At 36.7% G+C, this 27,542-nt stretch overlaps 4 protein-coding genes across 7 annotated transcripts; 3 read left to right on the top strand and 1 right to left on the bottom strand.

The window, feature by feature from the left end:
- The first annotated feature begins 390 nt into the window (after positions 1–390).
- Positions 391–18,720, top strand: LOC123005165. The gene is made up of 15 exons (XM_044398809.1): positions 391–609; positions 6,019–7,613; positions 7,832–8,153; positions 8,493–8,783; positions 15,356–15,714; positions 15,761–15,990; positions 16,043–16,189; positions 16,244–16,499; positions 16,558–16,998; positions 17,046–17,273; positions 17,385–17,476; positions 17,522–17,702; positions 17,849–18,114; positions 18,164–18,382; positions 18,436–18,720. The coding sequence occupies exons 1-15, from the start codon at positions 477–479 to the stop codon at positions 18,611–18,613; spliced, it is 4,938 nt and encodes a 1,645-aa protein (XP_044254744.1). The 5' UTR covers positions 391–476; the 3' UTR covers positions 18,614–18,720.
- Positions 9,957–12,807, bottom strand: LOC123004828 (glutamine-dependent NAD(+) synthetase). Its single transcript, XM_044398281.1, has 5 exons — positions 12,310–12,807; positions 11,603–12,254; positions 11,198–11,549; positions 10,231–11,150; positions 9,957–10,185 (listed from the first exon to the last, which is right to left on the bottom strand). Exons 1-5 carry the CDS (start codon positions 12,453–12,455, stop codon positions 10,081–10,083), a joined length of 2,175 nt encoding a protein of 724 aa, XP_044254216.1. The 5' UTR covers positions 12,456–12,807; the 3' UTR covers positions 9,957–10,080.
- A 71-nt stretch (positions 18,721–18,791) lies between the features above and the next one.
- LOC123005162 lies at positions 18,792–22,274 on the top strand. Its single transcript, XM_044398804.1, has 11 exons — positions 18,792–19,038; positions 19,096–19,216; positions 19,272–19,339; positions 19,393–19,603; positions 19,702–20,259; positions 20,654–20,880; positions 20,937–21,057; positions 21,112–21,179; positions 21,229–21,439; positions 21,484–22,041; positions 22,093–22,274. The coding sequence occupies exons 1-11, from the start codon at positions 18,839–18,841 to the stop codon at positions 22,207–22,209; spliced, it is 2,460 nt and encodes an 819-aa protein (XP_044254739.1). The 5' UTR covers positions 18,792–18,838; the 3' UTR covers positions 22,210–22,274.
- A 264-nt stretch (positions 22,275–22,538) lies between these two features.
- Positions 22,539–26,534, top strand: LOC123004825 (PHD finger protein 21A-like). 4 transcript variants are annotated; one of them, XM_044398279.1, is made up of 8 exons: positions 22,539–22,887; positions 23,087–23,119; positions 23,183–23,248; positions 25,116–25,252; positions 25,300–25,561; positions 25,610–25,832; positions 25,884–26,063; positions 26,248–26,534. In XM_044398279.1, exons 1-8 carry the CDS (start codon positions 22,801–22,803, stop codon positions 26,340–26,342), a joined length of 1,083 nt encoding a protein of 360 aa, XP_044254214.1. In that variant the 5' UTR covers positions 22,539–22,800; the 3' UTR covers positions 26,343–26,534. The 4 variants fall into 4 exon arrangements, with proteins under 4 accessions (XP_044254214.1, XP_044254212.1, XP_044254211.1 ...); XM_044398277.1 differs by having other exon boundaries at positions 26,186–26,534; XM_044398276.1 differs by having other exon boundaries at positions 22,540–22,887; positions 26,177–26,534.
- Positions 26,535–27,542: the final 1,008 nt, after the last annotated feature.

Raw genomic sequence — 27,542 nt, 5'->3', positions numbered from 1 at the left:
TCAAAGACCTGCTCTGCCATCACTAACCATGTGTGAAACGATCAAACAGCCTTTGCAATACTATCATAAACAATGTCGATTGCGTAACGTTACCACTTAATTAATTACAGTTAGATTTTCGCGAGTGTTTGAGTTTGTCAATGAAGTCCGAATCGGGCGAGTTTGGCGGATTCGGGCACCTGCACCCCGCTTGTCCTTGGCGAGGGTTGCGCAAGAGAGGGTGGGACGTCGCGGACAGGTAGCAGACGGAGCCCCGCCGCTGTTGCCAATGCCAAGCAAGTTCGAATGGGTAACCTCTACGGGTCGGCGTGCGCGGGCCGCGGGGGGCCGAGGGGGGACACAACGGTTCACATCGACTTTACTTCTTGCGGTCATCAGTCTTCACAAGGACCTGATCGGAGCCTGATGTCCGCGTGTGTACAAGTGCGGTGTTTGTGTTTCATTTTTGTGCAGGATTACTAATGACTTAAGGCACAATGCCGAAAATATTCCTTATAAAAAATCGGATGCAACTCTTGCTCGAGTCGCAAAATGCGGCCAATGCAAAGAATGAGTCCAACGAGATCCATGAGCCACAGCCTTTGTCGCTCATAGTCTTGAAGAAGGAAGGTAAGGGTGGCTTATCACCAATGACGCGTCTAATGCGTTTTATCACCGTACCGTTAAGTCCAAGAATGTTATTAATCACCCTAAATGCGGTCTGGAGGGGGCCGAGGCCGAATCAAACACAAACATAACTGTTCCAATAGCGTTAAAAGCTCTTTGTGGCGGAGACTTCGACGCACGATCAGACGCGAAACCTAGCCTTGGCGAGGGGTAAAAAAGCCTCAAGGCCACGCGAGACGAAACAATGCTTCATTATATTCATACTTGCGCAATAACCGAACCGAAGGACACACTCATGCCGGTTGTAACCGAGTTCAAGGCCGGCTTTTCTATTTCAATTACGATTACGAAAGTGTGTGAGGACTTTCTCCGGTGATATAAGTGATGTTATCGGGGCGCTTTCTGGGTCATTATCACGGAGAAAGAGTGAAACACGTGCAAGATGCCGGTTTGAACAAACTAATAAATTGGAGACGACAATGAATGCCCAGACAGAAGTTTTCACTTTTTAAATTCAGAGAGAAGTAGACCATGAAATGATCCGGACCCTTTTGTGTGAATGACCCACTTTTCAGCCAATGTTAAAACCAAACTTGCTGAAAAATACAATTCCTGAAAATTTCAGGATTGTGTAATTTTCTATCAAAACTGTTTCGTAACCTGTCCGTTATTTTTAAATATCAAGTGTCAAATTATCAAATATTGTCACATCTTGACCAATCTGTGATAAATAAATTGACAACCTCACATTCTTCGGTATTTTCATAAGATCAAAAGCCTTTGAAAGGTATTGAAAGACCGCCAATAAACCCACTAATAAAGTAACAAAATTCTTTGCTTTTATTGCTTTCTGCCTGAATTCTATAGATGAAACGATGACAGTCCACTGACCTTTTGCCTGAAATTGAAAGCGAAAATGTAAATCATTGGTCATAAAATTAATAACTTCGAGCGATATTCGGTCCCTTCTTGAGGTAAACAGTTGACAAACATTTGAAAAACGGACACACTCATAAATGGTAGTGACGCAAAAACGTTGCAACCATAAACATGCCATAAATCATCCTATGGGTAATAACTTCTACTCTGGTAGTGATGTAAAAATGTATTCAGTGATTTGAAATTCAAAAATCTCTCCGAAATGTGTTTTTAACCGAAACAGGTCATGGCCACAGTTTCAAATTGGTTTTAACACATTATTTGTTTCATCAATTCGAGTAATAAAAAACAAAAAAAAATACTAAGCAAGAAAAGTTGTTATTAAAAAAGGCAAAATGCCATTGCCCATTAATGGGTTCGTGATAACTAATGTAGCTAATTATGATTGCTTCTAGTTCTTTCGAGTTCTTTTCCACCTGCATCTGTTGAAAACCTTGGGTTTGAAAAAATTAGAATTTATTAAAAAAAACAAAGCCGTAATGAAAATCAAAACGCAGACAAATCTTTAACAAAGCAATTTATTCGTGAAACTCATTACAAAGGTATGTTGATCCTGCTGTAGCAGGAAATGTCTAGTTATATTATTAAAGAAGAGGCTTGCAATTTTCCTTTTTGTTTTACCGCTTCTCTTACAACAAAAAATATAACTTTGGTGAGCAGATTGCTGTAACAATAAATTTAAATTATTTCAATTCCTGCAATAATTGTAATTTTCAAAACACATTGTTCAACTTTGTTACATTAATCAGTTTATTTGATACATAACGGAATTTGCCTTTGATTTGTTTGTGGTCGAATAAGAGTAGTGTGGATTCTGCTGTAAAAAAAGTTATTATTAAAGAATAAGTTTTAAAATGTTACTTTAAAGAAACTATGATTGATTGAAACATGATTAACTTTGTTCTAATTTTTATTTATAAATGATTCATGTTTTTGTCATAACATTTACTGCATAGTCCATTTACAACTGGTAACGTTTTATCTAAGTAAAGATAACGGATTTTGCGATGAGCTCAAAACAATGTTGTCAGTCCTGTCGTTGCAGGAAATGTGTATTTGTATAGTTATCGAATAAAAATTTTACAATGTTGCTTTTTACATTAGCATTATAGCGTTCTCTTGTGAACTGTGACAAAAAGTTTATCGTTAGAAATAATATGCAGATCCTGCTACAGCTGAAACAAAATTCTAGCCCAAAATAAAATCTAGTATTCACGAATGTTATTTTTAAGTTTCCCATTAACAAATCGTTCATTTTTACAACATCGAAATTAAATTTTTTCATTATGTACAAAATACAGTTTAGTCAATCCTGCCGAAACAGTTAGTATGTTAGTATTATGGAACAAAAAACTTAGGAACAATTTTGTTTTACCGACTTTGTTACAGAAATAATCAAAACCTTTTAATTGCTGCCGTGTATTTAAAAAACTGTTAAAATACTCCCGAAATAAAACTATTAGCTTTTGGGTCTTTTTTATACACTAAAAATTCAATTTTTTTCGACTTCCCTTTCAGGAAAATCATTTCAGCCGTTACAAAAACTTTTCATTTAATTATCACTTTTTCCAACGCTTTTCCATGTTTACCAATTGACTATGTTTGCCTCACAGCAACCAGCCACAATTCCTGTAATTCTCGTCTTACTTCTCTAATTCCTGCAACAGCAGGAACGCGCCAAACGAGTCTTTTACTCGATTTTAAAACCACTTTAGACAAAAATATGAAAACTTGTCACGATCCATAAACCCACAATTCCTGCTGTCGCAGGAATAGGTAACCAGCCGAAAATCGTTAAGTCTCGTTGACACAGTTACAATTACGGTTCGTATGTCCTTGGTAACGTTAAAAATCGTCTCGTTTGCGACGAGGCCATGTCTGTCACATTGTAATCACAAATTTAACAGGTGAGATAAAGCCGCGCCGGATTATAATAAAGGAATTCAATTAACCTTGCGGTCGGTGAGAGCCGCGCACATTTCTCAAATTGTCTTTCACCATCTCGGGAAAATTCAACTTCGTTATCTCCAATCGATAAATAATTAATAATACGTCGAACAATCCCCTTATAAATCATCGCAAAGCTCGAGTTTTTGCCTCGACGACTGGCTTCGACCATTATTTTTTCAAGATGACGATAATGGCATTGAAACCGTCTTAGGGCGACTATGCAGATTTTTCATCCGATTTCAAACTCACGGACGGCGCGCTACAAATAAAAATCGCGCACGTTTCCTGAATTAAATTTCCATTCTGTTATATAATTTTGTTGATCGTAACGGATTTCGACGATCCGTCAAGGTTCGCAACGTCGGGTCGTCGAACGCTCATTTCAAGGACAAGTTTGACACGGTTACACGCGCAAAAAAATTTGTGTAATTTTACATTTCCATTTGCCATAGTTTTACACAAAAATGTATTTTTACAAAATTAACTGGATATTACTTTAAACGTAAAATGTACTGTTTTACTTGCAAAAAAATTCTATTTTCTGAGTAAAACTACATTTTGTAGCAGATTTTTTTAAATACACTAAATTTTTGCTGCTGTGGTTTAACTCTTGATGAAAATCTTGATCCAAATATTGAATAACTATGTTTACGTTTGATGTGATTTTGTAACGCCCGAAGTAAAACTCAATTGAAGTAGTTTTACACAATATTGTGGAGTGCGTGAACACTTGAACAAAATCACGTGATACGCCACTGGCAGACGTATCAATTAGCGCAATTTCAAACAACCGCTCGCCGATGTAACCTTGACTTTATAGCCCCCTCTCATCGTCCCATTATTTGCAAGTAAATTCAAAATTTTAACGGTAAAACCAGGGTAAAACTATAGCGATTACACGACGAAGCCCACAACAAAACCGATAAAAATTCTTAAACGGATGAGGGTCTGAAGACACCTTCGCAGGACCGGTTTGTACCCTGCAGGTGGTGTCCTTGAAACAATCGAGGGTTACTTGATCTGACGTCACGCCTTTTTAACCCAATTAGAAATGCGTTTTCGTTTGAATAAACATCATTGGTATGGATATCACACGACGAGAAGCACGATGAATAATAAATTGACGGTGGGAACGGAACAACGGCGACGCCATCTTGAAATAAATCGTTCAACGCGGAGAAGTATTAAACCAATTTGAAACAAATAATTTTTTGGGTATTTAAAGGATTATCAAAAATAAAAGGCCAACAGAACTGTATTAACGATAATAATAAGAATAAAACGTTTTTTTTAACGAAGAAAACTAAAAAAAGTAATTTGCAGTGTTTTCATGAACTAGTTGGTGAAATAAGTTACAAGACACTGCGCGGTAAAAAGAATATCTCGCTAAATTAGAATTTTTACTTTAAAATATTTTTTTTACATTTTGAAGTGTTAAAATGTTAAGGTTTAAATTGTTATAAATAATCAAATGAGAATATGTGCAAATTGGTGTTGAATATCTCTCAAAATGTTCGTCATCTTAATATATTTTCAACTAACCAAACATAAATCTCTTATATACTACATACACCCCCTAACATAATACATACAAACACAAACTAAAAACAATTCTTAACACTTCAGAAAACGCCCTTAAACAAAAATAATCCGAAGTCTTCCACATAAGTTGTAAATCCGAATTTTACAGAACCAAAACACATCATAGGTGCAAAATTGGCGGATGATTTCAAGCGCATGAACGTAACAGTACACAATAAACAGGCATAGGCATGTATTTTGAGTACACTTAAAAAACTCAATCTATCGATGGAAAATCTATACAGGATATGTCAGAACTCGCGCTTCAGAGAAAAATTTCAAGTAAGATAAGATAATAGGAACATGGAAAAAATGTTTAAAAAATCCTATCTGTCAAAACATTATGCCACTTATTTTTTGACATTTGACAATTTTTTATGTCTATTTAATGATATTGATGATCTTGTATATGTGTTTTTATAATTATTTAGTAAAGGTACAAAAATTTTGCCAATAAAATCCACAAATAAGTTACAATTTAGAATACAGCTTCCTTCTAATAGCCTTTAGCAAAAAAACTTGGAAAATTAGTCGAAGTGCAAAATTTAAACCCTCATAACTTCAAAATTTTTATAGATAGAATTTTTTTAACATTTTTCCATGTACCTGGTATCTTACTTTACATGGCATTTTTCTCTGGGGCGCGAGTTTTAGCGCACCCTGTATAATATAGCAATTTGCAGTAATTGTCACAAAATAAACCAAAAGCAAATTTCAAGTTACAATAATCAAAATGTGCAAAATCATACATTGTGATTCAGAAAATTCCTGAAGTCGATTTTAATACATTAAAATATATTTTTGCAATCTGAGATGACTTTATATTTTTCTCGTTCTATGGCCGATTTAGCCTCCTCCTCGACACAACTTCGTTGCATCATGTTTTATAAATAAGATGCTAATTAACAGGTGTGAATGACCACGAATTCCGCTCGGTTTCAGATCGTGGCGAGTCAGAAGACGATGGCAAGAGCAAACCCAAGAAGTCACTCGAGCCTCCTCGTCGCTTTACATCCTCAATTTTGGGGGGTGATGTGCCTTACGGTAGTCGAGGTCATGTTCTCACTCGAGCTGAACGTAAAGAATACGCCCCCATCGTACCCCCGGACAAAGTCACTCTTCCTGTTTCAAAGAAACCGGAAAACACTCCCAAACCACAAAACCTAGCTCCCGTACGCCAGTTCTCCGTTATTCAACGAACTCCAAAAACAACCAAACGAGATGAAGACAAAGAAGCAAGACTTCCGACAGCCCCCTTGGTCATACAAGAACCGGAACAGGAACAACCCATAGACTATCACATTCCGAAGAGGCGGGGCGAAACGGAAGACGAAAATGAAGAGAAGAGAATCCGAGAGCAGAGACGGAGTCACTGTTCTAAAGTGAGCAAACCGCTAATTTCAGTCCGGGCAATTGTTGGAAAGCTGCCGGTGACGATGTCGGCGGCGGCGGGGCACGGGAGAGGATCTTCCACGGGGCAAAACTCTGGGAGCCAGTCAACAAACTCCCAATCGGGTGGTGGTGGCGGTATAAACTTTTCCGGGGGTTCGTCAGGGGGGAGTTCCGGTGGGTCGCTTGGGGGCGGTACTGGGGGTGGCGGAATGAATCCGGGACGTGATGGAAGACAAAATTATGGCCCCAGTAGTCCCCCAACTGGGAGTCTTCCTCCGTTTTACGAATCGTTGAAAAGTGGAAACAATGGGAATAATTATAATGCAAGTGGGAATTTTTCTTCAAATTATTTGGTCAATAACCAACACATGGATTGTGATACAGGACAAGAGCTTGCCAATTTGAGTTTAAATGGAGGGCAAAGCCCCCCGAAACAATACTCAACCCTCCAAAACGCCTCCTATGGCATTGTCATGAAAGACGAAGGCGACTTGGACTTATACGAATCTAAGATAGACGCAATGAATCAATTATTGCCAGGGTCGTACTCGGGCTATGACGACTCAATGATGGTAGACATGGTCACGGGGGCCGTCGTTGACCCTTTACAGTTCACCGCCACTTTGACTTTTTCAAGTTCAGCCGAACACGCCCTTTTGGAAAGCCTCTCCGACGCCGCTGACCTGTCAACCTTTCTTCAACGACTTCCAAGCGAAGAAAACGACAATGAAGAAATCATAAACAACGAAAACTCGATACAACAAGTCGACCAAAACCTCGACAATTTCAACGATCAAATTCTCACGAATCGGAATTACGAGGGCCGTAATTACCAATTCTCGAAAATGTACAATGAGACACTCCCCAGTTATCAAAATTCAGTCAACAATGAAAATCTTCAAGTCCAAATGCACCAACAACAGCAACAGATGTTATCACCAACACTGTCGTTTAATGGCAGTGGCCTTGATTTAGATTCACCCACGACGATGTCATTGCCATCTCCGGGGGCGGCGAGTTGTTCCCTCGATGGTCCCCACGACGGGGGCTCAATCAGCCCTCCTGCCAACGTGTCCACCAGGCGCACAAGCACCAGCAGTGAGGCTCCTGCCCTCCACGGCAGGGTAAATGTTTTACAACACAGGGTAAGCTTCCTTGATGCAGGCAAAAGCTCACTCACTCATCACGAGACGAATAAAAGTTGCACATTTCACAAAATCGTAATTTTTTAAAAATTACCTACTATTTTCTTGATTCCAATTTGGATTTGGAATTTTATTCGTCTTTATTTATATAAAAATAAGCAGTGCCCGATTCAATGCGAATGCTATCCCGACATGAAAGTCACTCGTTCCACGTTCAGTTGCTGTTGCAGTTGGGATTGCCGTCCGAGGTGCAGTTAGAGTTCGTCAATGGCGGGCACGGGATTAAGAATCCTTTAGCTAATCAGGAAACGGTGAGGCAAGGGGCGAGGACTGAAGACAAAACCAAAGTAGCGTCGATCACGACCGAGGATGGACAAACGAATTTCTGCTGTAGGATTTGCAACAAGACGTTCGCGTTGCAACGCCTGTTGAATAGACACATGAAATGCCATTCGGACGTGAAGAGGTATTTGTGTACCTTTTGCGGGAAGGGCTTCAACGATACGTTCGATCTGAAGAGGCACACGAGGACGCATACAGGTAAGTCAAATTATCATTATTTATTATCAAGAAAAACTGATAATTAAAAATCCGACTAAGAAAACATAATCGTGTACATATTTTAAATAAACAGGAATGCCTTTTAACTCATTTACGTCAAGATTAAGCCAATTTTATGCATCAGGAATTTTCCATATTATAATTCTTGTGCAGGAAAACGAATTCCTGCGGCTATGTTGCTATAAACATGCTATTCTTGTCTTGATTTTGTAACAAGAGGAATTACTACTTTCTTTGTATGAATTATTTACTTATATTACAATATTTATTATTTAAAGCAAAATTGTGTTTCACTGGTAAAAAAATGTTTTTCTTCAGGCGTGCGGCCGTACAAATGCAGTCTTTGCGAGAAATCGTTTACCCAAAGATGTTCGTTGGAATCGCACTGTCTGAAAGTGCACGGCGTTCAACATCAATACGCTTACAAAGAACGACGGACCAAAGTGTACGTGTGCGAAGAATGCGGTCACACAACCAGCGAACCCGAGGTCCACTATCTACACTTGAAAGATAAACATCCCTACAGTCCTGCCCTGCTCAAATTCTACGACAAGCGACACTTCAAATTCACGAATTCGAATTTCGCAAACATGCTGTTGCAAGTACGTACCTAATTTTTTTTTATTTAATAAATAACTTTTATATTTATTTAATTTATTAAAGTGAAAGAAAAACCGTCCTAGGCTGCAATCCTATCTGAAAGAGAAAAAAATTAGGTTTTCTGTTTGAGTTTTTTGTTTAATTAATTTTTGATTGGGAGTCGAGCTCTTCATTTCCTTCTGTGATAATTAAATTTAATACTTTTTCAATCTTTACATTATCGTAGTAATTATCAAGTTATCTGCAGGATACGAAGAATATTAGATGAACAAATAATTTAAAAAGCGGAGGCGATTCGCGGGACAATATTTAAATCGGGTTATTTGTGCAATCAGGTGGATGGAACTGGGTTTAATAATACTTAAGTCTAGGCTAGTTTTAACTGAACTGTCTAAACACAAAATAGGGGACGTTGCTAGAATTTAGAAAATACGCTAAACGAAGGGACGCGACGTAACAAGACTAAGGGTTTTAGGGATGCGATTTCTGAACTTTAGCACATCCCCGATCATTCTGGTGCTTCATAGGATTGGTTGAGATAAAACTATGGTGCTGCAGAATGCTTTCGTAGATTTTAAGGTGTGTTGTGATCTATTCCCCAATTTGAAAAATTTGTTTTACAACGAATCATTCTGCAATATTTTTTTTAGTCTATACTCCTGTTGAATGTGTTTATATTGTATGAATGTTTATAGTTTTTGTATATAAAATTATTTAGGTTTTATCTACCTTAAGTACCTTTTTTATTATCTTAGTTCAACATTGTTAGCCTGTACAATTATTTAATTTTTGCCAGTGTACCTAAAAAGTGTTGAATTAATTTTATTACTTTTATTTATCTTCTCTTTTTACATCACAGTATTTTTTTGATGACTTTTAGTTTTTGTAGTCTCATTAATTTAATTAATCTCCGACTGAGTATGTAAACCTTCTTTTATTTAAAAAGTAAAACAACAATAATTTAGCTTTAACACTCAATGGACAATTAAATTTATACGTAACTGTATTTATAAACTTCACAAGCAAATATTGTATTTGTAGAAACAAAATATGTAATTTTTCCTAATGTTGTTATATAAATAAATTATATAGAAAAATTCCCTCTTAATTTCCCGGCAAAAAGAAAATTGAATTCCCATAAAAAACCACAGCGAATTTAAACTAGCTAATGAAATAAACGGGTAGATTAAAAACTTGCTTTTAATTAAAAATTATAAAAATCACAATTAGGGAACAAGTGGAATTCATTCTAATCTATATTGTAATTTCACGATAAAATAAAATTTTTGTTTCCTATAGCAATTCTTTAAACATGAATCCCTGTCCGAATCCTTGCCGTATTGTCCACCTTTTTATTCGCCTGCTGTCCCACATTCGTTATTGATCGTTTTGACGTTGCTTGGTATTCCAACTAAAACCATCACTTACCTCACGTCTACAAAGAAGTGTCACTTACCTGTTTATCAATAGCTCGAAATTGCCACGACCAATTCGCCCTATACAAAAACGGTCTATGATCAAATCTATTATCATCTGGACTGTACTGCTCGGCATGATAAGCCGGTGTTAAAACAGTCATTTTGTGCCTGTTAATAGCATAACACCTGAAAAAATGCTTGACTTTTTCGGCCACTTCACGTGGGGTACAATTCCCACTCCACGTGTTTACTAATTTGCAATACATGGAAAAGGGGCCACATTTCTCAATTTTGCGCAATCGGCCGAATTGACTCAACTCGGCATAAGTCATCCCCATGTCTTCCTCGTCGGTTTGAGCCAACTTCCCGTCTTGCAGGGGCTCTAATTCGGCCGTGGGGGGCGCATCGACAATCTCCCCAATGATCGGAATCTCAAATTTTTCTTTAGCGTAACTCAAAAACCTCCTCAAATCAGTCTTAGAAATGCCACCAATCGGGTTAATATCGGCACTCGAACAGTCATATTTCGTCATGTAGCCCCTCAAAGCCTCATCCACGTTCGCAGAGCCTAACACCAGAAGCCCCCCAGGCCGATTGCGGGCCCACAACATTAATTGTGCGAATAGATAAGACAAAACCATGCGAAGCCTCGCTTGGATGTTTTGGAGGGCAAGGTTTTGGCGAGGACAGCCCCCTCGAGAGGCAAATTTAGGAAATAGGCCTGTAACCCCACTGAAAATTTCAATAATGGCTGTTATGGCCTTATCTATGGCTATGTGCATGTGATAACTGCCGACTGAAGCAGCTAAGGTGGCTGCTCGTTGTTTCGTTTCCTTAGAGGAGTTCTCAGTGCCCATGTAACAGGTCACAAGGATGCGGTTGCATAGTTCGGAGGGGGTGCGAGGCGTGTACTCTGGGTCCCCCAAGACACGACGCAAGTCGGATAAAACGCGATTATCTAAAATAAAACAAAATAAAGACAGTCGGGAGGCTATAAATGTGTACCTCCTCTCTGTACTGCCTCTACTAGCATTTTGCACATTGAGAAAACAATGATAGCCACACTTGAAGAGTCTACACCTCCGCTTAAAGGCAAGAAAAAGCCCCCTTGACCCGATCTTCGCAAGTAATCCCACAACCAGCAAGCCGGCCCTTGCGCTATCTCCTCTTCAGGCCGCAAATAGACCCATTCAATGGGGCTAGCAATCGGAAGAGTTGCGTCATGTTCTTGTGACAAAGAAAAATCGACTACGACTCGAGGGTAAGAGGGACTCTCGGCCGCCAAATGGGCCAAAGACCGGATCTGATTCCGGTATGATCTTATATCTTCCAAATCCAGAGTCGCAACAGTGACTTCCTTTAAAGCAAAGATTTATCGTGACCAGAAAAGAAGAAACACGAGTGACTTACAACATCTTGCAATGCAAATTGTTTAGCCCGACTTATGATATTTCCGTTGAGAGCTATGCAAGAACAGCCCCCGAAGTAGACTCGTTGGCCATCACACCCCCGTAGATTACTAAAAATGTAACAACCACCGGCTTTAAAAGTGGCACTTTTGACCAAATCGACAGAAACAAAAGCTTTACGCAGCTCAGTATAACTCCCTGAACCATTTGAAATAATTTCAACACCGTCTAAAGCCATATTAATGTGACTACTCGCCGGATTCCATAATTCTTCGCAGATTTCAAACCCGAGACAAGTGTCACGTGTCGAAATCACCGCATCGCCGAACGGTACAGTACTCTGCCCCGTAACCTTTGAGATCATCCTAGGGAGAAAATAATCCTCTGTTTGTCGATCTTTTTTCCACGGTGCAAACCACCGCGACTCCCTGTAATTCCCGTCATTACACATTTTTAATTTCGGACGAATTAAGAGTATTTTTTGGTTGAGGAAAATGACGCGACAGTTATAGGCCACGTTTTTGTGCATAACGGGCATACCGACATCAATTATCATGTCTTTGCACAAGGGGGCTGTCAGCAACTCAAGGAGGACTTCCCAACAATGCAAAAATGTGTCGCTTTCGTAGAAATGGTCCTCACAACTGTATCCACTATAAAAACAATTGTTGTGACAATTGTTACATAACCTCAGTTTTTGTGATTTACCAAATTTCCAATTCGGGACCAGTCCGGAACGTGGCTCCCAAGTCTTTTGCCTCGAGGATGGATTCGAGGATTCGTTCGCGATTTCCGTCGAAATCTAAGGCCCATTGGTTAAGAGTGGCACACGCTACAGTCACTTTTCGCCCCATTTTTTCACTATCTAAAAACTGGATTTTGCATGAAATGAAGGAAGTAGGAGGAGGGAGATATCACGATATGATTGTTTGTTCGATAGTTCTTTATGTTGACATTTTAAATCTTATGGATTGAGGGGATTGTAAGGTTTACACTAGCGTATCCTGTGGTCTAGAGTTGCTATAAGTTAAAGTACAGAAACTCTATTGTTCAGCGCTGTTGTTGTCTAGTGCCTACAAGTCGCTACAAGTTAACAGTAGTGAACCTGTATTTTAGAGTTCCAATATTAGAAATATGTGAATATTTTAATCTGTGGCAACAAAAATCATCCTACAATCCCCGCCATTGTTGTTTTGACTTGTAGCGCCCTCACCCGGCCTCACCGACGGTTTTTTTTCCCAAATTGTAGTGCAAAAGTGTATCATTAGTTGCATAACTTAGGAAGAGATGCAGAGTTATTTTACCCACTATATTAGTATCAATATCAATCTCAATATAAGATTATTATTTATTATTATTCAATTGATTCATCGAGGTTTCGAGATAAAGAATATCGCTTTTCACAGATTGTTTTATTTGAAAGTTATTGTATATTACTTATTTTTTTTAAGTTTGGCAACTTGCATCAGTAAATCCTTACAATCGTGAAAAAAGACGTGAAGAGATTTGCGGTAATCTTGACCAAAATTGCATAAGCCATGTAATAATGGAATAATGGATACGCGATGTCAAGCAGTAATTACCAAAAGAAGAGTAAATACGCATTATTAGATAGTTTTGTTTTCTAATTTTTAAATAATGTCGCGTTGTTTTACGTTAAGTAATAATAAAAATACATATCACAACTCCCTGCAGCTATTAAGCTTTATGATATTAAAATTTAGACAACTACAAATTTGATTTTATTCGGTTTCAAAAAATATTCAACAATCTTGGCACGGAATGTATAATAAGATAAAAATATAATAAACAAAGATCATTTCATTATTGAGTTTATTACCGTAAACCAAAAACTTAACTTTAGAATAAAAAAAAAATTGATTACATTTGAAATAAAAAAATTTTTTTTTACAGTTCTTTACAGTTTTCAGTTTTTATAATCGATGAAAAAATATGCTTCAGAAACTGAAAAATATTATAATATAAAAATACATATAACAAAAAATCAATATTTTTTATCGACTTTCAAAAAATTGTTTTTGCTAACTTACCCAATTGCTAACTAACCCAATTTGCTCTCAACTTGGTCGTGTTGGAAGGTGATTTTTTTTCACGAGGTTAATGATTCTTATCATTACAAATTTATAAGGTGATGATGATATTAATGATTAAAGATAATAATAGGCAACCAAACTACTCGTAGGTAAGTATAACTAAAAAAAATACGAAAATGTAATAAGAATTTGGTCAGGCTCATTATAGTCATTATTCCTCGTAAATCACCCTGTATATTAATAATTATTAAAATAACAATTAATGTAAACATGTGCAAGAAATGATAAATAAGTGGCATATGGCAAGTTGGCACGCAATCCAATTTTTCCAAAATAAAAATTTATGGCACATTAAGCGTTTTACTCATTAAAAATTTAATAGGAGTATACCTACATTACAAAATTCAAAACGTCGCAGATGGTACAAAGCGCATTGGTCAGAATTTTGAAAAAGACTCTTTAAAAAATTGCCGCATAAACCATCTATTGCGGATAATTTGATTTTAAAGAAAGATAGTCAGAGGTCAATGTAACCGTTGCACAGATGGTACTACCAATCTCCATCGCATGATGATTTGCCTGTCGACGCTAAAATTTCTGTTTTTTTCACTTTTGCAAGGGGTGTTTTGTACATAATTAAAGTGTCAGCGAAACAACTCCTGTTTTCCATTTTAAAATGTTGTTGTTTCGTTCTGGCATCACGAAAACGACGTAAATTACACCGTGATGGTGTTAGAAAAACGACAGTTGACAGATGGGACAAAGTGGCTCTTTTCTCAAAATAAAATGTGATGGTAATGAAACGGCTGCTTTTGCGGGCGGAAACACATTTGTCATTTTATTTTTGGACAAATTGCCAGCAGCGTAGGTGGGATGTGGGCCACTAAAAGCCATGTTTGTTCTATCAACAAATCAAAACATTGTTTGTAAACAAGTAAAAAACTAAAACTTATAATTGTTTTTTAATAAATAATGGAACAATTATTTTTCCTGTATTTTTGCGTATCGTAATGTAAAAAACCCGTCAAATCATTTTTGAAAATTTTTAAACAGTGATTAATACTAACAATTTTGAAAAACTCTAATTAAATAAGACATGCCGTGTACGATCAAAATTCAGGGACACACTACCAGTGTAGTAAAAAAAGAATACTTAACTAAATAAAAATAATAATAACTAAATATAAAAAAATTGCCTTCAAATAAACTGAACTTATTCGTAAACAAATATTCTTTGTGATCAAACAAAAAATAATTTTTTTTTTGGCGTTCTGACTGGTTTCTTGCCATTCTCATTAAACCGCGGAATTATTTATAGAAATAAGACAAAAGTGCGAATCTCGTCCGCCAATAATTCAGTTCGTATTCGTTCTCCAAGCACCACCCCTCGAAGAGAATCGATCGGTGCCGTCACCTATCCCCATGGCAATGTTTTCCTCTCGCCCAACTGTCAACTGAAACCTAGTCCCAAACGCCAAACGATGGAGTGCAGCTGATTAGCAATTTTCCGGAATGGAATCGGAAAATGAAAGCGGCAAAGGTGAGCTTTCGCAAGTTTTTGTTTTGGCCACCTGTTCCAAGCACCCGTGCCAAAAAGATGACACTTGGCATCGGTCTTCAGTATTGTTATGCACTTCTAATTTTAAAACATAATTGAAATAAATCGATTGGAGACATTCGCGTAATCCTTTATTTTGCAGAAGTGACAGTTCAAGACCTTCAATCTTCACTTTTTCCACCGACTCCTAAATCGACCAGTGGATTTTTTTCGAATTTTTACATTAAGAGTAACTTCGAGGACGACCTTGACGAAGTCAAAAAGGATATACCGTCAAGGGAGTTGTTTTCGTTGACAAGGGAAAGCAATTTTGTTCCTCAAGCGCCGAGATGGCCCACCGAGTGCCAAGTTTTAGAGGAAAAAGTCAAACATATACCTTACATACCTCCAACTCCAGAACCTTATTACGTACCAACTGGGAAAGAACCACAACCCAAACCGACCGGAGAGGAATGTGGCATTATTGTTTATCAATACACGCCGATAAGTGCCGTTAATTATGTAAGAAATTGCCACAAGGGCCGTAAAGGTACTATTTTTGATCTAGTTTAGTAGGTCCAGTGTAGGGGGAAGTAGGTATTTACTTCCCGCATGTTTGTGTCCAGAGGAAAACACACTCAGATTCGAATCGCGATTCGAAAGTGGGAATTTAGCTCGAGCGATTCGAATTACTCCAAATTTTTATGAGTTGTATTTACGAGCCGATATGTATACTAACCGGCATATGCAATGGTTTTATTTCCGGGTTACTAACATGAGGAAAAATTTTTTATACAGGTAACACGTTATTAAGCCATTTTCCTTTCTTTGACACTACCATTAATCCCAGATTTTCTATCGTGAATTTCTCCAAGGAAGACAGTCTTTACAACGAAGGAATGCGTCCTCTCATGTACTCCACCAAAGATTCACAATTACACTCAATAGGTTGGAGGAGATGTGGTGATAACATCACTTATTACAGTAACGATGATGTGTAAGTCGAAATAGTGCGTTTTTATTGTAAACTAGTAGAAAAAATTTCGCGTAGGACTCCAGAAGATCCGGAAGCTCAAATGACTTATACTCTTTCGTTTACAATGGAATTTCCGCATGATGACGATGTAGTCTATTTGGCTCATTGCTACCCTTATACTTATTCGGATCTAGAAGAATATCTTACTGAGTTATCGAATCATCCGATAAAATCCACTTTTACAACAATAAGACTGCTGTGTAAAAGTTTGGCCGGAAATAATGTGCATTATATAACGATAACGTCGGCTCCGGTACCCGGAGAAGCTAAAGTAAATTCTGCATAATTCAACAAAAATTTAGAAAAAATTACACTTAAACCACTTTCAGAAAAAACGCTCAGTGGTTATAACGGGTCGCGTCCACCCTGGCGAAACACCCTCCTCGTGGATGATGAAAGGCTTCCTTGATTTCCTCACCAGCGATTGCAGCGTCGCCAAGGAACTCCGGGACAGATTTATCTTTAAATTAGTCCCAATGTTAAACCCAGACGGCGTCATCGTCGGCAATAACCGATGCTCGCTTTCAGCTAAAGACTTAAATCGTCAATACCGAACCGTGATGAGAGATGCCTATCCGTCCATATGGTACACAAAACTGATGGTACGTCGACTTTTGGAAGAGTGTGGAGTGGCCATGTATTGCGATCTGCATGCACATTCCAGAAAACACAATATTTTCATCTATGGGTGTGAAAACAGAAGAGGAGCAGAAAGGAAGTTACAAGAGCAAGTTTTTCCATTGATGTTGCACAAAAACACGGCTGATAAAGTGAGTCCAAAGATAGGAAAAATTTTTGCTTGAGAATTTTTTTTTAGTTTTCTTTCGAGAGTTGTAAGTTTCGGATACAGAAAGCCAAGGAAGGGACAGGGAGAGTTGTAATGTGGATGATGGGGATTGCAAATAGTTATACCATGGAGTCATCCTTTGCTGGGTCGACTCTAGGGACTCGGAATGAAACTCATTTCACGACCCAGGATTATGAACAAATGGCGAAAAGTTTTTGCCAAACTTTACTCGACTTTTATGACGACGATCCGAAAAAGGTACCAAGAATTCGCATTCCAATGTTTGTGTTTTTGATAATTCTTAGTATTTTGGCTTATATTGTATCGGAAAAATAAAATTTTTGTCATAATTTGAGTGTTTTATTTTAGGAAAAGTTGAGAAATAAAATTATAAATAGATTAGTTAAAGAAGGGTCAAATGCGGATGAACCTACAAATATTCACTTGAGTGACTACTCGAGGTAAGTCCAAAAATTTTGAACAATTTTTTTATTTATTTTTTTCAGCGATGAAGGTGATACTTCAAGTACTAGCTCAAATGAAGTTGGCCGTGATGATGAAGAATTTTTTTGCCCAGTTGTACCACCACCATCACCCATCACTTACAAAAAATTTAAACCTAAAGTGTATAAAACTAAAACCAAAATTTTGACGCGAAGTCCTAACGCAACCAGAAAACCACTACCAGTAATTTAATTACTAATTCGGGTTAATTAACTGTTGGAGTTTTGCTTAATTAATTAATTAACCCCAAGTTTAAAATAAATTATTCTTATACAGTTAACTCCCGAACTTTTGAAAAAAATCCCGAAAACTAGCCAACAACTTTTCAGATTTGTAAAGCAACTCTAGGACTGTATTTATCCGAGAAGGACTCCAATTCGGAGAGTACTTCCGAAGATGAGTACAAAATCCAAAAAGTCAAAAAAACGGTACGAAGAAAATCAAAAAAGAAGAAAGTTGGTACCAAAAAGAAGCACCAAACCTGTGCCTTGTCCGACTGTGAAGTTCAATATAAAAGTGTATCCGTGTTTGAGTTGGTCCCGAGTGACAAACTTGTCCAAAATACGACCAGAAGGTCAAAAACACCACAGCCGAGGTAACATTTCAGAGTCACCAATTTATAAAATTTTTCCGAGTTTTTTTAGGGTTGAGAGAAAAAATACCATAGCCCAACAATTATCTGAAGTCCAGGCAAAACTTTTGACTCTGAAAAACAAAATCTGGTTCGGCGTCTCTGATGAAAATGTACCTTTGTCGTGGGGACAAAGCAACTTCACTCCTCCTCCCATTCAAAGAAAATCCCGAAAAAAACCACAAGAGAAAAAAGCTCCGATCAAAACTACCGAAACGAAGAAACCATCCGGGTATACGACCGTAACTCTAAATTTCCCGGCGAATTTTCCCGCAAATTTTTCAGATTGCGAAGGCAGACGGCTGTGGATTGGGGCCACATTCAAAAATCGAAAAGTTTTCCCGAGAGCAAATCAAAAATAAATTGCGACGAAGACGACAAAAAAAAGCAAAAAAAGAAGAAGAAATTCGGAAAAAAGGTGAAGAGTGTCGCTCACGCGAAGATTTTTCTAAATAAAGACTGACAGTGCTTTCACGCTCAAACTCTTTACTGCCGTAGATGTGATATTAGGTGGCTGATTTAGAAAAATATTAGTAGGGCCTTTTTCTAAATAAATTTTTTTTAATTAAATTATTCGTTTCATTTCGTGCGTCAAATGTCAGAGTTAAGTCACGTTATCGCTGCCATTGTGGGGGTCTAGGTTGAAACTAATTGTTCTTTCACTGACGTGGCTTTAGTGTGCTTCAAAATGTCGGTTGAACAGCTACGAAATATTATTTCACCGAAATTTGATCATGAAGTCCTTTCGGACATTGTTGTGAAAAAAAGTAATTTGAAAGATATTCAAATAAAAGAAATTAAAATAGATGAGGGCTCTGCGAGAAAAGGAGACTCGTATTTGAGCCAAATTTGCCGATTTACAATTGACGCAACGGGAAAAAATGAATCGTAAGCAAGCTTTTTCTAACTTATTGTTCCTCAACACTTGAAACACCTTATTTGTAGACATCAGGAAGATAAAATTTCGCTTCCAGTAATTGCAAAGTTTTTGCCCAAAAATCTCGCTCGTCGCAAAACCTACCGCTCCCCTGTTTTTTTCGAAAATGAGGGAATATTCTACGAAAAAGTACAAAACCATAATTTGTTTAAAAAGCAATGATCAAATCATTTGTTTTTTCTAGGTTTGGCCAGCCTTCCAACAGTTTCAAGACTCGAAAAACTTGTCCAAAAAATTCGAAAATATTCCTTTGTAACAAATTCAATATTTCGCGATAAAATTAAAATTTTTACATTTATTTTCAGAATGCTTTCACAATGGATTGACGGTGATAATGATTTCATAATTCTTGAAGATGTGAGTCCACAAGGATATAAAAGTGCAGTTCGGGGCTCAGATTTAGATGAAAATCACTCTGTGGCCATCTTGAAATTACTTGCAAACTTTCATTCTTTGAGTATAGCTTTCAAAGACCAAAAACCTGAAATTTTTGATAAGGCCGCCACGAGTTTAAAAGTACGTTTCTGAATTTTTGTATCATACGTGTATGGTATAATCCCTTAAACACGCTAGATGAATTTCTTAACATTATAGAAATCATAAATTTTTTACAGGAGACATACTTCGCTGAAAAATACCGAAATTGGTTCGAACCTTTTCTCCAAAAACTCTACATCGTCGCCTTAGACGCAGTTGAAAATGAATTTCCACAACTTTTACCAAACTTAAAAAAATACATTTCTGGCGATGTGTTTGGTAAAATTTGCGAGGGTTGCCAACTCCGAGGCCCCTATTCCGTCGTAACCCATGGCGATGTATGGGCTCCAAATTTTTTAATTAAATATGCGGAAAAACATCAGATTAAAGATATAGTAATGATCGATTTCCAATTATCACGATATACAACCCTCGCTGGCGATTTAATTTTCTTTTTACTAACTTGTGTGGACATTAATTTGATCGAACAAAAATGGAACTTTCTGATTGAACAATATCACGTAACTCTAGCTGAAAATTTGGTCAACTTAGGGTCCGACCCGAATTTAATAAAATTAGAAGGGTTACATAAAGAATTGAAGGAAAGTATGAAATTTGGTCTAGGGGTCGTAATAGAGTCCTTAATTATGTCACTTTTGGACGAAACTGAAGTTGGGGACCTTGATGGGATTGAGGTAAAATTTATTAAATTAAAATCTCTCAAACGAAAAGTTTCATAATTAATTTGTAGGGAGATGCAGCAGTGTCAGTGGAAAATGTATGGAAAGTTTTTCCTTTTAAAACAAAATCCAAGCGGCTCAGGTTTGCCCGAATGTTCAAATTTTTGGTCGATAAAAATTTTATCTAACTCTTGTCCAAATAATCTATTTTTATCAAACAATAAATAAGAGTAAATAATTACATAGTCTTGATAAGTAATTTCCTGCAATTATCTAATCAAATCAAATAATAGTTTGAAAATAGTAATTTCCCGCCACAAAATGCCTCCGCAAATCACAATTGAAGATACGTGGTGCAACTCCATTGCCTACAACCCTTCCACTTCTCCTACGCTCAACATAAAAGAAGAAACAAACACCGAATTTCATTACTCTAATCATGTCGATCCAAGAATTGCAAAAAATAATTTCTCCGAAATTTACGCAACAAGTCATTGATGACATAATAAAGAAAAAAAGTGGTTTAAGTGATGTTAGTGTGAAAAAGATCGAAATTGGAGCTTCTTCAAAAAAGGGCGATTCATATTTGAGCAACATTTGTAGATTTACAATTGATGCCAACGGTAAAAACAAAAAGTGAGTTAGTTATACAACCAGTTATACACACTCGTCATAACCTCAATCTAATTCAGGGGGAATGAAGAGTCAATTTCAATCCCAGTAATTGTGAAATATTTCCCAAAAAACATTGCGCGGCGAAATACTTACCGGTCGGCAGATTTTTTCGAAAATGAAATCATTTTCTACGAGAAGGTAGTAACCCAAATTCTGGAGCGAAACATATACATAGTATTTAATTTTTTCCAGGTTTGGAATGCTTTCGAGAAATTTCAAGATGAGGCCAAAATTACGAACAAATTTGACAACATTCCAGCGTAAGGATATGAAAAAAGATTTTTTCAAAGTTAACAGGAACTTCTATAGATTTTTGTCAGCTTGTTGTGATGGCGAAAACGACTATGTCGCTTTGTTAGATTTGAGTTTTGAGGGGTACACAAGTGCGGAACGAGGAGCGGGTCTCGATTACCCCCATACTGTGGCTATTTTGCAAGTGTTGGCCAAATTTCATGCCGTCAGTCTGGCCTTTAAAGACCAGCAGCCCCAGAATTTTGAAACAGCTGCAACATCGCTTAAAGTAATTACTCATTTTAGCCAAGCCATCTCTGAGTTGTTTTGTAGGAAACATATTTTTCCGAAAAGCTACGTCCCTGGTATTCGAACTTCCAGAAACAGGTTTTTGTGGTTATAAGGGATGCAGTTGAGAAGGAGCTTCCAAGGGAATATTTACAAAAACTGGATAATATTATAAATAAGGATTTGTATGGCTTGTTGGTCAAGTCTTGTGAGGTTAAGGGGCCCCTCTCGGTTGTTACCCATGGCGACGTTTGGGTACCAAACTTCTTAATTAAGTATGAGGGCCCCAAATTGGGCAAAATCAAAATGATTGACTTCCAATTGACCAGATATACAACTCTGGCGACTGACTTAGCATTTTTCTTGTTTGCTTGTGTTGATATGACTCTGATTGAGAACAAATATGATGATTTTGTCAAAATTTATCATCAGAGTCTTAGTGAGAGTTTGGAAAAGTTTGGTTCAAGTCACAATTTAGTGACGTTAGACCAGATAAAAAAAGAACTGCTGGATCACAGTATTCTGGGTGTTGGTATGTCTATGGAGGCTCTCATTATGGCTCAATTGGATGATGATGATGTGAGTGACCTAGATGGGATAAAGGTCAGTTTAGATTCATGTGAAATTTACCTCAAATAATTGTGGGGCTTCTAGGGTGACCAAGCTGTTCCTCTGGAAAGTGTCTGGTTGATTTCTCCATTCAAGGCGAAGGAAAAGAGGCAAAGGATCGCGAAAATGATTAAATTTGCCGTCGATCGAAACCTAATCTAGGTTTTTTTTTGACCTAAAAAACTATTTCAATCCTCTTTTCTAAAAAATAAAGTTTCTACACACTTTGGGGTTGTTTCAATTTAAAAAAAATGGAAGGGGTGGCGCTAGTTACGCCGATCACATGTCACTCTTTTATAAAGTTATTTAACCGGAATGAAGTTTCTTTATGATTAAATTACGAAAAAGATGTTTTAATTTAATCTTATCAGTTTTGGTTAAAATTTCATTTTACTGGCCTAAAATTTTGAAAATTGTCAAGTGAAGATCGTACTTTCCGACTGAGACGGAAGTACCCGATCCTGTCAAGTCAGATTTAATTTTTTGTTTTTTTTGACCACTTTAAGACACTCTGCGGGATATTCAGTCCTGTTTAGTGATTTTGTGTTGTTTTGAGTGTTTTTTAGTACTTTTGAGGAGTGTTGTGAGTGTTTGGAGCCCAATTCATTGAATTTTGTTGTGTTTCGGTGTAAGCGTCCGGCGCACTCTCATTCGTTGTTCCCGGCCGAGTAAATCGAGTGTGTGCACTTTTGTTGCGAAAGTATAAAATTTCTTTTTTGATAATAAAAGCGATTTTCAAGTGCTCCAAACACGATGAAGGACTTGGAAATAAGTAAAGGACTCAAGGGCGAGATAGAAACCAACCAAAACCAACTGAAAAATGCTATTCGTAATCATCAGGTAAGTTTGCAGTGTTTGTGGTTTTGCCGTCACGTAAGATTCCCCTAAGAGAACTGCGGGCGTGACAAAGACGGACTGAGATAACTCGTTGGGGCGAAAACTTCCCCAAAACATTTTTGTTATGTAAAGTGATGGACAACTTTGAAAATTTTTGCTTTGAAGGTTGGAAAAAATGAAATTTTGCTTATTTTTTTTACAGAGTTTTGTCATCAGATTGAAGCAGGACCCTGACGTAAGTCGCCAGATTTATTAATAATTTTCTTCGACAAATTTACTATTGTTTTTTTTAACACAGAATGTTGATTTGCAAAAAGAAATCAACAAGGCCGAACAGGAAATAATCCTCGTTGGTATTGCACAGGTACGTATTTAGGGGACTCAGTAGCCTCCGAAACTTTCTTTATTAGTTGTGGCCTCAATTTTTACTTAATACCCCTTGGTAAAACAGTTGAATTAACAATAAAATGGCCGTTAATGTTTCCCATGCTGACTTGATGTGAAAAATATAACAAGTTTCTCCGTCCCTTTCTCTCATCTATAAATAAAATTGTTTTTGAAGTTAAAGCCCTCGAAACAATAAATTTACTAATGCGCAACTTTCAATTCATTATTGATCTCAAAATCGTCGATTTTTTTTCGGAATTTTAATTCCGCCACCGTTGCGAGATTTATTGATTCGTGTTCAAGATTTTACATAAAATACACACGCAGATGCACGTTTATTTGAGGTCAATAAAGACCATTATCGCGCAGTCCTCCACACTTATCGATGTTGAATTTAGGTTATGTCAAGAAATTTATTTCTAATTTTTTAACAAAACGGGTGTCTTGTTTTTTCCTGACCTTGAAATTTTAAATAAATATGGCGACGACGAGGTGGAGACTTGCGGAAATAAAATTCTTAATTATTTAAATTCGAGGCGAACGGGGTTAAAGAATCTTCAAGGTCGAACATCGGTCGGGAAAGACCCGAGTTCAAGTCCGGCTGAGGACGTTTTTTTTTTTTAAATTTACTTGGCGGCAGGACAAGAATGCGGATTTGAGTGATAAGATAAGCTTCAGGAAAATAAATGCTCAAGTTTCACGTTATTTAAACTCTGATTAGTGCTTAGCATTTTCGATTACATTTGAGGTGAAAAAAGCAGCAATGAGCAATGAGCAGAATGAAAAAAAATCAATTTAGAGTGTTATAGTTATGACCTCCGGTGAATCACACTAATTGAGGGCAACAGTAGAAAAGTGGTCACATTAAAAACATACAATTGTTTTATTTATTATACTTACCCAGAAAATTGTTTTTGGTAAAAATTAGTTTTCAGGATACTAGTTTGCAAATAATGATTCACTTAAGTGTAAAATAGTTGCCATTGAAGAACCATTGAAACAATCTAATTACTAATTAGCTAATTTTTGTTATTATTAAATTAATTTTTTGACATATTTGCATAAAAAAATGCAATTATTTTTTGTTTCTTGTAATCTGATTACTATTGATTGATTACAACAGGACTATTCGTAAACAAATTAACCCATCGATTCTTACCAGGAGGATAAATAATAATCGAATTGATTTTAACAGTGCTTCATCCAAAGAAAGAAAAGTAAAGGCCAAGATTTTTAACAATTAAAAAAAAATCTCAGTTTTAATAAACATTTATTTTTTATTGTATTGGTATGTAAAGAAAAACTTTGACAATTTTTTAAAGTTTTTTGTGCTTCAATGAGGTCTTGCTATGACTTTTTGGCAGTTTGATCAAGAGCCAAGCCTTTATTAATTGTTAGAATATTTTTTACTGATACGTCATGCATGTTTAATAGAATTTTTCCAACACTTATCTAAAACTGATAAAGTTTCTTTGTTACGTAAACATTTAAAAATGATGAGGAAAGTTTATATGACAAAATTATTTAGTGCATTTTGTTTTTCTGATATTTTATTAAGAAAAATTAAAAGTTTTGTAAGCATTTTTTGAAACTGAATATAAATGTGAAACGAGAAGTAGAGATAAAGTTTAGATTACATTTCCTATCTACGACTGAGTAATTAGAGTTATCAAAACGCTTTGTGAATTTATGTTTGAAATAAGAGTGTTTTTAATTAAATGAAGACTTATTTTGGGATTCATATAGTGATTTATATTTTTTTTTACAAAGTCTTAATTATGGTAATTGTATTACCTGTTAAATGGTTAAAATTGTATTGAAAAAATTTGTTAAAATATTTATAGAAAAGCTTACTTGAACGCCTCCGCGAGGAATACAAAGCTCATCAAAAATCGCTCAAAACAAACATTACAAAAACCAGCATCGAGGAGAGACGATTTAATCTAAGTACGGCCTTGAACAGAGCCCGGAAACAAAACATGTAAGTCCCCGTTTTCCTCATAATACAAAAATTTAAGAAAAACTTAGTGTTTCTCGCCCTACGTCCATCTCGGTGTCTTCAATCTCTGACGATTCGGTGGAGGCAGCTTCTGTCAATTCTTCCCCAGAACACCACACCTACAATCCTGTGGACCCCCACGAAATCACCCAACCGGAATTTCTCAACAATTTTGGACTCGTCACTCACGATGTATACAAAGAAATGCAAAATAAACGAGTCGAGAGGAAACGGCGGAGTACTGCTAACCCCCATTTCCTCTACGGGAATAAGGGCTGGGATTTCCAACCGGTAGGTGTCTTTATGTCCTTCTTCCTCAAATTGAATGTTTGTCCGTAGAAAAGAAAACGTAACTCGTATTTGTATTCGTCGATTTCGCCCCCGAATACGCGTCAAGCCGTCCGAAAGAAGAACGAGAGGGTGTCTCCGCCTCCCACAAATGGAAATGCTAAATTGCCGTTTCCCCAAATTCCGAATTTGCCGAGCGGGCTTACGATTGAAAGGGTTAGCCCTTCTAGCTCGTCGCCGGATTCCAAGACTTGCGTGACTTGTAGGCAACCAGGTATTGGGGTTTGATAACCTCCTTAACCGTTTGTATAATTGTTTCTTGTAGGTTTATTGACAACTTGTGAGAGTTGCACCAATGGTTTTCACGTCAGGTGTCACAATCGACCTTTGGCGCAATCCCCGAGACAATGCCCTCGATGTATTAATAAGGAAGTGCGCACTGTAGGGTCCCTAAACGTGCCTTCGGGAATGAGCGTGTCTTATGTGACGCCATCCGAAGTTGCAGGTTAGATAATAATAAAAAAAAAAAAAGAATTTTTACTATTAGTTTCTCTCTCCTCTATTCCGCTTTTTTCAAAATTTAATTTTGGCTCGATCGGATGAATTTTATTTTTGCAGAAAAACTAGAGGAAAAGAAAAAGTTGGAAAAAGTTAATAAGACACTTTCAGCTGAATTGACCCAATTGCAGGATCGACACTCGCAATTGACGATCTCGTTGAAACGCCAGAAGAGTCAACAAGAAGAATTGTTAATGACGCAACAAACGACAGAGGAAAAGATTAAACAAATTTTAACTTTTATTAGTAATGTTAAAAATGAAATTGTTTCTAAACCGACGCAATCTCAGGCTCAGACATGAAAAAGTGTGATCAGTTTTGTTAGCAAAATGTTATTCTTATCAATATTGTTAAGACTGATGGTATATTTTGTTATAAGAATTTGTAACGAATTAAACAAGAGGACCATATTATTTTATTTACATGTTTTATTTACAAAATTCTCTTCCTACATCCCGTTCTTCTTTTCTCACCTACTTTAAATTTTAAGTAAAAGTTTCTTGGTTGTGAATCATAATAAACCAAAGTTTTTGTGGGTATATCGTCACCAGGAATATTTGGGATTGACGTATGCAAAGCTTTATTGAGGGTTAAGCAGCTTTGTGGTCGACCGTAATAATTACTACCCAGAAGATGTAGGAAAGAGCCGTATTCAGGAATTTTTGTGGTGGGCTTTTAATTTATTACAGGCAAACATTTGGGAATTAATATATTAATTTAATATTAAAGTGATAATGCAGATTTATAAAGAAACAATCTCAAAATATAACAATATTAAAATTAATTTAATTTTTTTTTATGAAAGCCCAAAAACAAATTTCTGTTACGGACCATCTCTTCCTACAAACCTTTGAGACGTGCCTGTCCTAAGAAATGCAAATTTGTTTATGGCATCTCTACAGCAAGCCCCATGAACCACCGTGGGGGGTAAGCGGCTTATTCTATAATGCGCCTCAAATATTGTTGGTGACGACTATACCAGGTGAATAAAAAGTATGGAACGAAGCGTTTTTCTCGTAAACTAACCACTTTACAAAAAAATAATAATTAGTGTAGCGTAAAGTCCAATTAAAATGTGACCATTTATCAAGAATAACATTTTTCGAAATTTCTTTTAGTTTTCGGGTTTTAGAAAAAAAAAAAAATTTAATGGCAACCCACCATGAAAATTTTTTTTAATTAAAGATTATGATCTAAAAACGACCTTTAATTAAATAAAATTGTTTTTTAGCCAGTACTTTTTTTAAAATTAATTGTTAAAGTTGCGTTCCGAGCTCATCACGAAGATATTCCGAACTTAACCGAAGTGGTTGTTTCATGCTTTTCATCATGGGAGAGCGCTGATTTCTATGCAGGTGCTTTGGGGTGGTTTCGAATGGACTAAAAATAGAAGAAAATGATTTGTTTTTACATTTTTTGATCCATC

This window comes from Tribolium madens, unplaced genomic scaffold (genome assembly GCF_015345945.1).
Source record: "Tribolium madens isolate multiple individuals breed KSU strain unplaced genomic scaffold, Tmad_KSU_1.1 Scaffold_20;HRSCAF=117;Tcas5.2_LG4, whole genome shotgun sequence".
NCBI classification, from domain to species: Eukaryota; Metazoa; Arthropoda; class Insecta; order Coleoptera; family Tenebrionidae; genus Tribolium; species Tribolium madens.
Note: the sequence above shows the minus strand (reverse complement) of the source record. Positions and strands in the feature narration are given on the sequence as shown.

What these genes read in the sequence shown, in the direction of transcription:
- LOC123005165 (XM_044398809.1), top strand. Translation starts at nt 477, where the DNA reads ATGCCGAAAATATTCCTTATAAAAAATCGGATGCAACTCTTGCTCGAG. An exon ending in CAACCAGAAAACCACTACCA is followed by an intron (nt 17,703 to 17,848) that starts GTAATTTAATTA and finishes ACAACTTTTCAG; the next exon opens with ATTTGTAAAGCAACTCTAGG. An exon ending in GAAACGAAGAAACCATCCGG is followed by an intron (nt 18,383 to 18,435) that starts GTATACGACCGT and finishes CAAATTTTTCAG; the next exon opens with ATTGCGAAGGCAGACGGCTG.
- LOC123004828 (XM_044398281.1), bottom strand. Translation starts at nt 12,455, where the DNA reads ATGGGGCGAAAAGTGACTGTAGCGTGTGCCACTCTTAACCAATGGGCC. An exon ending in AATTTGCATTGCAAGATGTT is followed by an intron (nt 11,550 to 11,602) that starts GTAAGTCACTCG and finishes TTTGCTTTAAAG; the next exon opens with GAAGTCACTGTTGCGACTCT. An exon ending in TTCGAGCTATTGATAAACAG is followed by an intron (nt 10,186 to 10,230) that starts GTAAGTGACACT and finishes TGATGGTTTTAG; the next exon opens with TTGGAATACCAAGCAACGTC.
- LOC123005162 (XM_044398804.1), top strand. Translation starts at nt 18,839, where the DNA reads ATGTCGGTTGAACAGCTACGAAATATTATTTCACCGAAATTTGATCAT. An exon ending in AGGGAATATTCTACGAAAAA is followed by an intron (nt 19,217 to 19,271) that starts GTACAAAACCAT and finishes TGTTTTTTCTAG; the next exon opens with GTTTGGCCAGCCTTCCAACA. An exon ending in GCCAACGGTAAAAACAAAAA is followed by an intron (nt 20,881 to 20,936) that starts GTGAGTTAGTTA and finishes AATCTAATTCAG; the next exon opens with GGGGAATGAAGAGTCAATTT.
- LOC123004825 (XM_044398276.1), top strand. Translation starts at nt 22,801, where the DNA reads ATGAAGGACTTGGAAATAAGTAAAGGACTCAAGGGCGAGATAGAAACC. An exon ending in GATTGAAGCAGGACCCTGAC is followed by an intron (nt 23,120 to 23,182) that starts GTAAGTCGCCAG and finishes TTTTTAACACAG; the next exon opens with AATGTTGATTTGCAAAAAGA. An exon ending in CGTGACTTGTAGGCAACCAG is followed by an intron (nt 25,833 to 25,883) that starts GTATTGGGGTTT and finishes TGTTTCTTGTAG; the next exon opens with GTTTATTGACAACTTGTGAG.